A 12,299-nucleotide genomic window follows, 5' to 3' on the forward strand; every position below is an offset into this window, starting at 1 on the left:
AGATATCTCTGAATGTGTAGAACATAACCCCTGATTCCCAGATATCTCTGCATGTGTAGAACATAACCCCTGATTCCCAGATATCTCTGAATGTGTAGAACATAACCCCTGATTCCCAGATATCTCTGCATGTGTAGAACATAACCCCTGATTCCTAGACATCTCTGAATGTGTAGAACATAACCCCTGATTCCCAGATATCTCTGAATGTGTAGAGCCATAACCCCTGATTCCCAGATATCTCTGAATGTGTAGAACATAACCCCTGATTCCCAGATATCTCTGAATGTGTAGAGACATAACCCCTGATTCCCAGATATCTCTGCATGTGTAGAACATAACCCCTGATTCCCAGATATCTCTGCATGTGTAGAACTAACCCTGATTCCCAGATATCTCTGAATGTAGAACATAACCCCTGATTCCCAGATATCTCTGAATGTGTAGAACATAACCCCTGATTCCCAGACATCTCTGCATGTGTAGAACATAACCCCTGATTCCCAGACATCTCTGCATGTGTAGAACATAACCCCTGATTCCAGACATCTCTGAATGTGTAGAACATAACCCCCTGATTCCCAGACATCTCTGCATGTGTAGAACATAACTGATTCCCAGACATCTCTGAATGTGTAGAACATAACCCCTGATTCCCAGATATCTCTGAATGTGTAGAACATAACCCCTGATTCCCAGATATCTCTGCATGTGTAGAACATAACCCCTGATTCCCAGATATCTCTGCATGTGTAGAACATAACCCCTGATTCCCAAGACATCTCTGAATGTGTAGACATAACCCCTGATTCCCAGACATCTCTGAATGTGTAGAACATAACCCCTGATTCCCAGATATCTCACAGATGTGTAGAACATAGCCCCTGATTCCCAGACATCTCTGCATGTGTAGAACACCTATCTATCTCTGAATGTGTAGAACATAACCCCTGATTCCCAGATATCTCTGCATGTGTAGAACATAACCCCTGATTGATTCCCAGATATCTCTGAATGTGTAGAACATAACCCCTGATTCCCAGATATCTCTGAATGTGTAGAACATAACCCCCTGATTCCCAGATATCTCTGCATGAACATAACTCCTGATTCCCAGATATCTCTGCATGTGTAGGCATAACCCTGATTCCCAGATATCTCTGCATGTGTAGAGATTCCATCTCTGCATGTGTAAGAACATAACCCCTGATTCCCAGATATCTCTGCATGTGTAGAACATAACCCCTGATTCCCAGACATCTCTGAATGTGTAGAACATAACCCCTGAATCTCTGAATGTGTGAACATAACCCCTGATTCCCAGACATCTCTGAATGATGAGAACATAACCCTGATTCCCACATCTCTGAATGTGTAGAACATAACTCCTGATTCAGTATCTTTTACTTGTGGAGATCCATTTTGGTTTAGGTTCCACGCAAAATGGCAAACGGCAGCATTGGGAATGAAGAAATAAATGAATGAATAAACACATTAATTAATTAATGAATGAATGACTTAAATAAATATTCACCTTATTATTTTCCCAGAAGCCATCCCAGTATATCCACATAAACCGAAGGCAATACGACATAGCCCTTAAACTATATAGTACAGTACAGTCCATCTAAATAATGTTATCCCACTAACACTAGGGTGGCCTAACCATAGCTCATTTTGAATGAAGCAACAATGTAACCGACTTCAGCAGCAGCCATAGAAGAGGCTCCATTACAGTTTGAGAATCCATCGGATTCGGATGACGGATTAGCGTCCCAGCTAATCTCAGTCCCTATGGAATCTTTCTCCTCCCCGGCCCCGTCTGCACCATTGCAATAAAACAGAATATTCATGGTTTGTGTTGCAGCTCTCTCTCTATCTACCCAAGTCCCCCAGCTGATGGTGACGTAGATGCGCGTGTGTTTGTGTGTCTGTGACTTTTGGCGAAGGAGGGGGACGATAAAGAGGCATGCAGGGGCGCAAGGCATTGCTCATTTAAGATGTTCTATTTGAATACAGAATATCATCTTTCTAAAGGAATTTCATCTGGATTTAAAATGTAAAACAAATAGACAATCTGGAGCTTCTGTCGGTCCGCGTGCCAAATGATGTCAATGTATCATCAAATGGAATATTTGTGTTTGATTTATTTGAGATCGTAACGTTGGATATAGCCTTGGTCGGTTATTTCGCAAGACTGGTGTGCCATATATATATATAATATATATATATATATATATATATATATATATATTAAGTTGACCAACGGACTGGACAGCAAAAGGAGCCGCATCTATACCGAGACCATCAGAATACATTGTCTGCGCTAACGCAGAAGGAGATGGGCAGGAGAGGCGGCGAGCACTGCTGTCGGCTTGCGGGAGAAGAGAAGAAGAGCCGTTTGGGTTTGCATGATTTGGATTCTAAGGTCCCCTTCCATCGGTTCAGACCTCAGAATGACGTCTTCTTCGCCGCTGACAGCTTGACGGTTGGTCTATCTATCTACCTGGCGGAACGGGCTAACGGCAAAAAAAGGACGGGAGGAAAAGAAGAGCGAGCCATCACTTCACCGGTTTGATCGATCGGTCGGAAGCAGAACGGGCTTGGGGACCAGTTTGAGTGTGCGTGAGGAAACCGATATCGCCTCTGGGGCATTCTTTCAACGGCAGGAGGCTAGGAGGCTACAGCACGTTTGACTGAGGAGGAGGAGGTGCCGATACAAACAAAATAAACCTTTACAGCTGACCAAATAGATACCTCGGAGTCAAAAAAGGGGGTCGATAGGAAAGAGGCATTACGCAGTGTCGACCAAAACACTTCCAGGATACAAGTACAGGTGGGCTGTAATGAAATGCATTCGCCAGGGTCTCGTTAGTATCTATAACTCAATGATATGCATGCGATAGCATGCATGGACGTTGAAACTGTAGGGCTGTACAATAACACTGTGCAACTCTCAAGGAGGGACCTTGGACACGAAAGGGGATGTAACATTGAGTATAGGACAACTAGCTATGCAATGTGGAAGGCGTACGAGTCCTTTAACATGTCATTTTACGTTCGTTTTTGACCTATAGATTATATATATGCTACAGTGTTTCTGAGAAGCGATGCAGACAGACTGCTAGATCCGGATAAGCCGAAGGCGGTAATAATTGAAACGTATTTATGTGCCTATGATCATAATGAATATCCCCAAGCCTATAACAAGGTCTTAAACACATGCAATGACAGTATAAGGTTCCACCAGACTAGCTCTTCGTTTGGAGGAGGGGTTCTTCACAGCGTCACAGCAACATCGCCTAGGCAATGCCTTGTGAGGTCAGTCAGTCCATGTGCATCAGTAAGGTTGAGGATGAGGACTGTGTGTTTGATGCGGTGTGCCATGCCACGCTAGAGGGGGGAAGCTGATTAGAGCGAGTGTGTCACCTCTCCGGGGTGCTGCTCGGTTTTGCGCCTACAGATATAACGCAATCAATCTCTCTGTAGGGTCCACACCCCATGACAGTCAAATCACAGCTGCGTTATGTAGAGAAATACAGGGCTACACATTGGATATAGCCTCTGGCTATTGGTGATTGACAAGCATGGACTGGCCAATCACATAGCTGTGTCAGCCCATTGGTGATTGACAAGCATGGGCTGGCCAACCACATAGCTGTGTCAGCCCCTATTGGTGATTGATAAGCATGGGCTGGCCAACCACATAGCTGTGTCAGCCCTATTGGTGATTGACAAGCATGGGCTATTGTCGCATAGCTGTGTCAGCCCTATTGGTGATTGACAAGCATGGGCTGGCCAACCACATAGCTGTGTCAGCCCTAATGGTGATTGACAAGCATGGGCTGGCCAACCACATAGCTGTGTCAGCCCTAATGGTGATTGACAAGCATGGGCTGGCCAACCACATAGCTGTGTCAGCCCTATTGGTGATTGACAAGCATGGGCTGGCCAATCACATAGCTGTGTCAGCCCTATTGGTGATTGACAAGCATGGGTTGGCCAATCACATAGCTGTGTCAGCCCTATTGGTGATTGACAAGCATGGGCTGGCCAATCACATAGCTGTGTCAGCCCTATTGGTGATTGACAAGCATGGGCTGGCCAATCACATAGCTGTGTCAGCCCTATTGGTGATTGACAAGCATGGGCTGGCCAATCACATAGCTGTGTCAGCCCTATTGGTGATTGACAAGCATGGGCTGGCCAATCACATAGCTGTGTCAGTCCTATTGGTGATTGACAAGCATGGGCTGGCCAACCACATAGCTGCGTCAGCCCTATTGGTGATTGACAAGCATGGGCTGGCCAATCACATAGCTGTGTCAGCCCTATTGGTGATTGACAAGCATGGGTTGGCCAATCACATAGCTGTGTCAGCCCTATTGGTGATTGACAAGCATGGGCTGGCCAACCACATAGCTGTGTCAGCCCTATTGGTGATTGACAAGCATGGGCTGGCCAACCGCATAGCTGTGTCAGCCCTATTGGTGATTGACAAGCATGGGCTGGCCAACCGCATAGCTGTGTCAGCCCTATTGGTGATTGACAAGCATGGGTTGGCCAATCACATAGCTGTGTCAGCCCTATTGGTGATTGACAAGCATGGGCTGGCCAACCACATAGCTGTGTCAGCCCTATTGGTGATTGACAAGCATGGGCTGGCCAACCACATAGCTGTGTCAGCCCTATTGGTGATTGACAAGCATGGGCTGGCCAATCACATAACTGTGTCAGCCCTATTGGTGATTGACAAGCATGGGCTGGCCAATCACATAGCTGTGTCAGCCCTATTGGTGATTGACAAGCATGGGCTGGCCACTCACATAACTGTGTCAGCCCTATTGGTGATTGACAAGCATGGGCTGGCCACTCACATAACTGTGTCAGCCCTATTGGTGATTGACAAGCATGGGCTGGCCAACCACATAGCTGTGTCAGCCCTATTGGTGATTGACAAGCATGGGCTGGCCAACCACATAGCTGTGTCAGCCCTATTGGTGATTGACAAGCATGGGCTGGCCAACCACATAGCTGTGTCAGCCCTATTGGTGATTGACAAGCATGGGCTGGCCAACCACATAGCTGTGTCAGCCCTATTGGTGATTGACAAGCATGGGCTGGCCAACCACATAGCTGTGTCAGCCCTATTGGTGATTGACAAGCATGGGCTGGCCAACCACATAGCTGTGTCAGCCCTGGTGATTGACAAGCATGGGCTGGCCAACCACATAGCTGTGTCAGCCCTATTGGTGATTGACAAGCATGGGCTGGCCAACCACATAGCTGTGTCAGCCCTATTGGTGATTGACAAGCATGGGCTGGCCAACCACATAGCTGTGTCAGCCCTATTGGTGATTGACAAGCATGGGCTGGCCAACCACATAGCTGTGTCAGCCCTATTGGTGATTGACAAACATGGGCTGGCCAACCACATAGCTGTGTCAGCCCTATTGGTGATTGACAAGCATGGGCTGGCCAACCACATAGCTGTGTCAGCCCTATTGGTGATTGACAAGCATGGGCTGGCCAACCACATAGCTGTGTCAGCCCTATTGGTGATTGACAAGCATGGGCTGGCCAAACCACATAGCTGTGTCAGCCCTATTGGTGATTGACAAGCATGGGCTGGCCAACCACATAGCTGTGTCAGCCCTATTGGTGATTGACAAGCATGGGCTGGCCAACCGCATAGCTGTGTCAGCCCTATTGGTGATTGATACATGGGTTGGCCAATCACATAGCTGTGTCAGCCCTATTGGTGATTGACAAGCATGGGCTGGCCAACCACATAGCTGTGTCAGCCCTATTGGTGATTGACAAGCATGGGCTGGCCAACCACATAGCTGTGTCAGCCCTATTGGTGATTGACAAGCATGGGCTGGCCAACCACATGGCTGTGTCAGCCCTATTGGTGATTGACAAAGCATGGGCTGGCCAACCACATAGCTGTGTCAGCCCTATTGGTGATTGACAAGCATGGGCTGGCCAACCACATTGTGTCAGCCTATTGGTGATTGACAAGCATGGGCTGGCCAACCACATAGCTGTGTCAGCCCTATTGGTGATTGGTTAAACTACCGTTATTACATCACCTTATAGTTTGTACCACTTGATGCCAATGTATTATGTATGCCTGGTGTCGCTTTCTGATATATAGCAGGCTTTAGCGACAGTATATATATATATATATATATATATATATATATATATATATATATATATACGATTTATATAGAATAGATGATTTATTCATTGTGTAAACGTGGCCTGGTTTATTTTCATAATGGTAGGTAGGTAGGGAAGTATGGCCCGGCCTGTAAGATTAGGCTAGGGATTCCCCCTTAGGTAACAATGGCGTGACCTGGAACTGTCTGTGTCTGTGAGATGAGAAATAAAAAAGGCCTTCTGAATGATTGATTCGGCAACAGCTGAGGCTGTCCATGTCGCCTGCTGAGTCCGTGTTTACGGGCCTCTCAAATTGCCATCTTAAACTAGCCTCTGCAAACCGGCTGTCCAAAATAGGAAAAGGGGAAAAAAGATCCGAAGGCGCCCGTCTCGGTTTCTCTCAGTGCGCCGAGCGAAGCACAGGCTACATCATGTCATGTGTCTCAGAGCGCGTTCACTGCTGACTCGGACGCATCATCAGCTGTGTGAGGGATCAAGGGGGGAGAGAGGGAGGTCGATCTATGTAGGGAGAGAGGGAGGCCTGTCTATGTAGGGAGAGAGGGAGAGAGGGAGGCCTGTCTATGTAGGGAGAGAGGGAGAGAGGGAGGCCTGTCTATGTAGGGATAGAGGAAGAGAGGGAGACCTGTCTATGTAGGGAGAGAGGGAGGCCTGTCTATGTAGGGAGAGAGGGAGGCCTGTCTATGTAGGGAGAGAGGGAGAGAGGGAGAGAGGGAGGCCTGTCTATGTAGGGATAGAGGAAGAGAGGGAGGCCTGTCTATGTAGGGAGAGAGGGAGGCCTGTCTATGTAGGGAGAGAGGGAGAGAGGGAGAGAGGGAGGCCTGTCTATGTAGGGAGAGAGGGAGAGAGGGAGGCCTGTCTATGCAGGGATAGAGGGAGAGAGGGAGGCCTGTCTATGCAGGGATAGAGGGAGAGAGGGAGGCCTGTCTATGTAGGGAGAGAGGGAGAGAGGGAGGCCTGTCTATGCAGGGATAGAGGGAGAGAGGGAGGCCTGTCTATGCAGGGATAGAGGGAGAGAGGGAGGCCTGTCTATGTAGGGATAGAGGAAGAGAGGGAGGCCTGTCTATGCAGGGAGAGAGGGAGAGAGGGAGGCCTGTCTATGTAGGGATAGAGGAAGACAGGGAGGTCTATCTATGTAGGGATAGAGGAAGAGAGGGAGGCCTGTCTATGTAGGGAGAGAGGGAGAGAGGGAGGCCTGTCTATGTAGGGAGAGAGGGAGGCCTGTCTATGTAGGGAGAGAGGGAGGCCTGTCTATGTAGGGAGAGAGGGAGGCCTGTCTATGTAGGGAGAGAGGGAGAGAGGGAGGCCTGTCTATGTAGGGAGAGAGGGAGGCCTGTCTATGTAGGGAGAGAGGGAGGCCTGTCTATGTAGGGAGAGAGGGAGAGAGGGAGGCCTGTCTATGTAGGGAGAGAGGGAGGCCAGTCTATGTAGGGATAGAGGGAGAGAGGGAGGCCTGTCTATGTAGGGAGAGAGGGAGGCCTGTCTATGTAGGGATAGAGGAAGAGAGGGAGGCCTGTCTATGTAGGGAGAGAGGGAGAGAGGGAGGCCTGTCTATGTAAGTAGAGTGGGAGGCCTGTCTATGTAGGTAGAGTGGGAGAGAGGGAGGCCTGTCTATGTAGGGATAGAGGAAGAGAGGGAGGCCTGTCTATGTAGGGATAGAGGAAGAGAGGGAGGCCTGTCTATGTAGGGATAGAGGGAGAGAGGGAGGCCTGTCTATGTAGGTAGAGTGGGAGGCCTGTCTATGTAGGTAGAGTGGGAGAGAGGGAGGCCTGTCTATGTAAGTAGAGTGGGAGGCCTGTCTATGTAGGTAGAGTGGGAGAGAGGGAGGCCTGTCTATGTAGGGATAGAGGAAGAGAGGGAGGCCTGTCTATGTAGGGAGAGAGGGAGAGAGGGAGGCCTGTCTATGTAGGGAGAGAGGGAGAGAGGGAGGCCTGTCTATGTAGGGAGAGAGGGAGAGAGGGAGGCCTGTCTATGCAGGGATAGAGGGAAAGAGGGAGGCCTGTCTATGCAGGGATAGAGGGAGAGAGGGAGGCCTGTCTATGTAGGGAGAGAGGGAGAGAGGGAGGCCTGTCTATGCAGGGATAGAGGGAGAGAGGGAGGCCTGTCTATGCAGGGATAGAGGGAGAGAGGGAGGCCTGTCTATGTAGGGATAGAGGAAGAGAGGGAGGCCTGTCTATGCAGGGAGAGAGGGAGAGAGGGAGGCCTGTCTATGTAGGGATAGAGGAAGACAGGGAGGTCTATCTATGTAGGGATAGAGGAAGAGAGGGAGGCCTGTCTATGTAGGGAGAGAGGGAGAGAGGGAGGCCTGTCTATGTAGGGAGAGAGGGAGGCCTGCCTATGTAGGGAGAGAGGGAGGCCTGTCTATGTAGGGAGAGAGGGAGGCCTGTCTATGTAGGGAGAGAGGGAGAGAGGGAGGCCTGTCTATGTAGGGAGAGAGGGAGGCCTGTCTATGTAGGGAGAGAGGGAGGCCTGTCTATGTAGGGAGAGAGGGAGAGAGGGAGGCCTGTCTATGTAGGGAGAGAGGGAGGCCAGTCTATGTAGGGATAGAGGGAGAGAGGGAGGCCTGTCTATGTAGGGAGAGAGGGAGGCCTGTCTATGTAGGGATAGAGGACGAAAGGGAGGCCTGTCTATGTAGGTAGAGTGGGAGAGAGGGAGGCCTGTCTATGTAGGGATAGAGGAAGAGAGGGAGGCCTGTCTATGTAGGGATGGGGGAGGGGAGGCTGTCTATGTAGGGATAGAGGAAGGGAGGCTGCTGTCTAGCGGGATGAGAGGAAGAGGCCTGTCTATGTAGGATAGAAGGAGAGAGGGGAGGCCTGTCTATGTGATAGAATGGGAAGCCTGTCTATGTAGGTAGAGTGGGAGAGAGGGAGGCCTGTCTATGTAAGTGGAGAGCCACTGTCCTATGTAGGTAGGTGGGAGAAGGAGGCCTGTCTATGTAAGCGATAGAGGGAGAGGGAGGCCTGTCTAATGTAGGGAGAGAGAGGAAAGAGAGGGAGGCCTGTCTATGCTGGGGATGGAATGAGGGAGAGAGGGAGCCTGTCTATGTAGGAAGAAGGGGAGGAGTGGGAGGCCTGTCCTATGGGATAGGGAGAGGCCTGTCTATGTGAGGAGAACCTGTCTGTGTAGGGAGAAGAAGCCTGTCTATCAGGGAGGAGGGAGAGAGAGGCCTGTCATGTGAGGGGACCTGTCTATGTAGGGAGAAGGAGGGGAGACACTATCTATGCAGGGATAGAGGGAGAGAGGGAGGCCACTGTCTATGCAGGGATAGAGGGAGAGAGGGAGGCCTGTCTATGTTAGGGAGAGAGGGGAGAGAGGGAGGCCTGTCTATGCAGGGATAGGAGAGGGAGGCCTGTCTATGCAGGGATAGAGGGAGAGGAGGCCTGTCTATGTAGGGATAGAGGAAGAGAGAGGCCTGTCTATGCAGGAGAGAGGAGAGAGGAGGCCTGTCTATGTAGGGATGGGGGGACAGGGAGGTCTATCTATGTAGGGATAGAGGAAGAGAGGGAGGCCTGTCTATGTAGGGAGAGAGGGAGAGAGGGAGGCCTGTCTATGTAGGGAGAGAGGGAGGCCTGTCTATGTAGGGAGAGAGGAGGCCTGTCTATGTAGGGAGAGAGGGAGGCCTGTCTATGTAGGGAGAGGAGAGGAGGGAGGCCTGTCTATGTAGGGAGAGAGGGGAGGCCTGTCTATGTAGGGAGAGAGGGAGGCCTGTCTATGTAGGGAGAGAGGAGGCCTGTCTATGTAGGGAGAGAGGGAGAGAGGGAGGCCTGTCTATGTAGGGAAAGGGGAGCCAGTCTATGTAGGGATAGAGGGGAGAGGAGGCCTGTCTGTATGTAGGGAAAGAGGAGGAGGCCTGTCTATGTAGGGATAGAGGACAAAGGGAGGCCTGTCTATGTAGGGAAGAGGGAGAGAAGGAGGCCTGTCTATGTAAGTAGAGTGGGAGGCCTGTCTATGTAGGTAGAGTGGGAGAGAGAGGCCTGTCTATGTAGGGATAGAGGAAGGAGAGGCCTGTCTATGTAGGGATAGAGGGAGAGAGGGAGGCCTGTCTATGTAGGGATAGAGGGAGAGAGGAGGCCTGTCTATGTAGGTAGAGTGGGAGGCCTGTCTATGTAGGTAGAGTGGGAGGAAGGGGGCCCTGTCTGCCCGATGGAGAAGAGTGGGAGGCCTGTCTATGAGGGAGAAGAGGGGAGGGAGGCCTGTCTGTAGGGGGAAGAGGGAGGGAGAGAGGGAGAGCCTGTCTATGTAGGGAGAGAGAGGAGAGAGGGGGCCTGTCTATGTAGGGAGGCCTGTCTATGTGAGAGGAGAGAAGGAGGCCTGTCTATGTAGGGGAGAGGAGAGTGGGAGCCTGTCTATGTAGGGATAGGAGGAGGCCTGTCTATGTAGGGAGAGAGGGAGAGGGAGGCCTGTCTATGTGGGAGAGGGAGAGAGGGAGGCCTGTCTATGTAGGGATAGAGGAGAGAGGAAGCCTGTCTATGTAGGGATAGAGGGAGAGTGGAGCCTGTCTATGTAGGGATGAGAGGAGAGAGGGAGGCCTGTCTATGTAGGAGGGGAGGAGGGAGCCTGTCTAATAGGGATAGAGGGAGACAGGGGGGTCTATCTGAAGGGAAGAGAAGGGAGGCCTGTCTATGCAGGGAGAGAGGGAGAGAGGGAGGCCTGTCTATGTAGGGATAGAGGAAGACAGGGAGGTCTATCTATGTAGGGATAGAGGAAGAGAGGGAGGCCTGTCTATGTAGGGAGAGAGGGAGAGAGGGAGGCCTGTCTATGTAGGGAGAGAGGGAGGCCTGTCTATGTAGGGAGAGAGGGAGGCCTGTCTATGTAGGGAGAGAGGGAGGCCTGTCTATGTAGGGAGAGAGGGAGAGAGGGAGGCCTGTCTATGTAGGGAGAGAGGGAGGCCTGTCTATGTAGGGAGAGAGGGAGGCCTGTCTATGTAGGGAGAGAGGGAGGCCTGTCTATGTAGGGAGAGAGGGAGAGAGGGAGGCCTGTCTATGTAGGGAGAGAGGGAGGCCAGTCTATGTAGGGATAGAGGGAGAGAGGGAGGCCTGTCTATGTAGGGAGAGAGGGAGGCCTGTCTATGTAGGGATAGAGGACGAAAGGGAGGCCTGTCTATGTAGGGAGAGAGGGAGAGAGGGAGGCCTGTCTATGTAAGTAGAGTGGGAGGCCTGTCTATGTAGGTAGAGTGGGAGAGAGGGAGGCCTGTCTATGTAGGGATAGAGGAAGAGAGGGAGGCCTGTCTATGTAGGGATAGAGGGAGAGAGGGAGGCCTGTCTATGTAGGGATAGAGGGAGAGAGGGAGGCCTGTCTATGTAGGTAGAGTGGGAGGCCTGTCTATGTAGGTAGAGTGGGAGAGAGGGAGGCCTGTCTATGTAGCGATAGAGGAAGAGAGGGAGGCCTGTCTATGTAGGGAGAGAGGGAGAGAGGGAGGCCTGTCTATGTAGGGAGAGAGGGAGAGAGGGAGGCCTGTCTATGTAGGGAGAGAGGGAGAGAAGGAGGCCTGTCTATGTAGGGAGAGAGGGAGAGTGGGAGGCCTGTCTATGTAGGGATAGAGGGAGGCCTGTCTATGTAGGGAGAGAGGGAGGCCTGTCTATGTAGGGAGAGAAGGAGGCCTGTCTATGTAGGGAGAGAGGGAGAGTGGGAGGCCTGTCTATGTAGGGAGAGAGGGAGGCCTGTCTATGTAGGGAGAGAGGGAGAGTGGGAGGCCTGTCTATGTAGGGATAGAGGGAGAGAGGGAGGCCTGTCTATGTAGGGAGAGAGGGAGGCCTGTCTATGTAGGGAGAGAGGGAGAGAGGGAGGCCTGTCTCTGTAGGGAGAGAGGGAGAGAGGGAGGCCTGTCTATGTAGGGATAGAGGGAGAGAGGGAGGCCTGTCTATGTAGGGATAGAGGGAGAGAGGGAGGCCTGTCTATGTAGGGAGAGAGGGAGAGAGGGAGGCCTGTCTATGTAGGGATAGAGGGAGAGAGGGAGGCCTGTCTATGTAGGGAGAGAGGGAGGCCTGTCTATGTAGGGAGAGAGGGAGAGAGGGAGGCCTGTCTATGTAGGGAGAGAGGGAGGCCTGTCTATGCAACAAGACAGGTAGAGGTTTCAGACAACTGTATTGAGGCCATAGCAACAAGACAGGTAG

General features: G+C 51.2%; 1 protein-coding gene across 1 annotated transcript in view; it reads left to right on the forward strand.

Moving 5' to 3' along the window:
- The window catches only part of LOC124046995 (alpha-actinin-3-like), a 128,733-nt gene extending 127,355 nt beyond the window's left edge, over positions 1-1,378 (forward strand). The window contains exon 10 of the mRNA XM_046367743.1: positions 1,325-1,378. Coding sequence (XP_046223699.1) covers positions 1,325-1,378 — 54 coding nt within the window. The remainder of the gene's footprint in view (positions 1-1,324) is intronic.
- Positions 1,379-12,299: the final 10,921 nt, after the last annotated feature.

This window comes from Oncorhynchus gorbuscha, linkage group LG10 (assembly GCF_021184085.1).
Source record: "Oncorhynchus gorbuscha isolate QuinsamMale2020 ecotype Even-year linkage group LG10, OgorEven_v1.0, whole genome shotgun sequence".
Taxonomy (NCBI): Eukaryota; Metazoa; Chordata; class Actinopteri; order Salmoniformes; family Salmonidae; genus Oncorhynchus; species Oncorhynchus gorbuscha.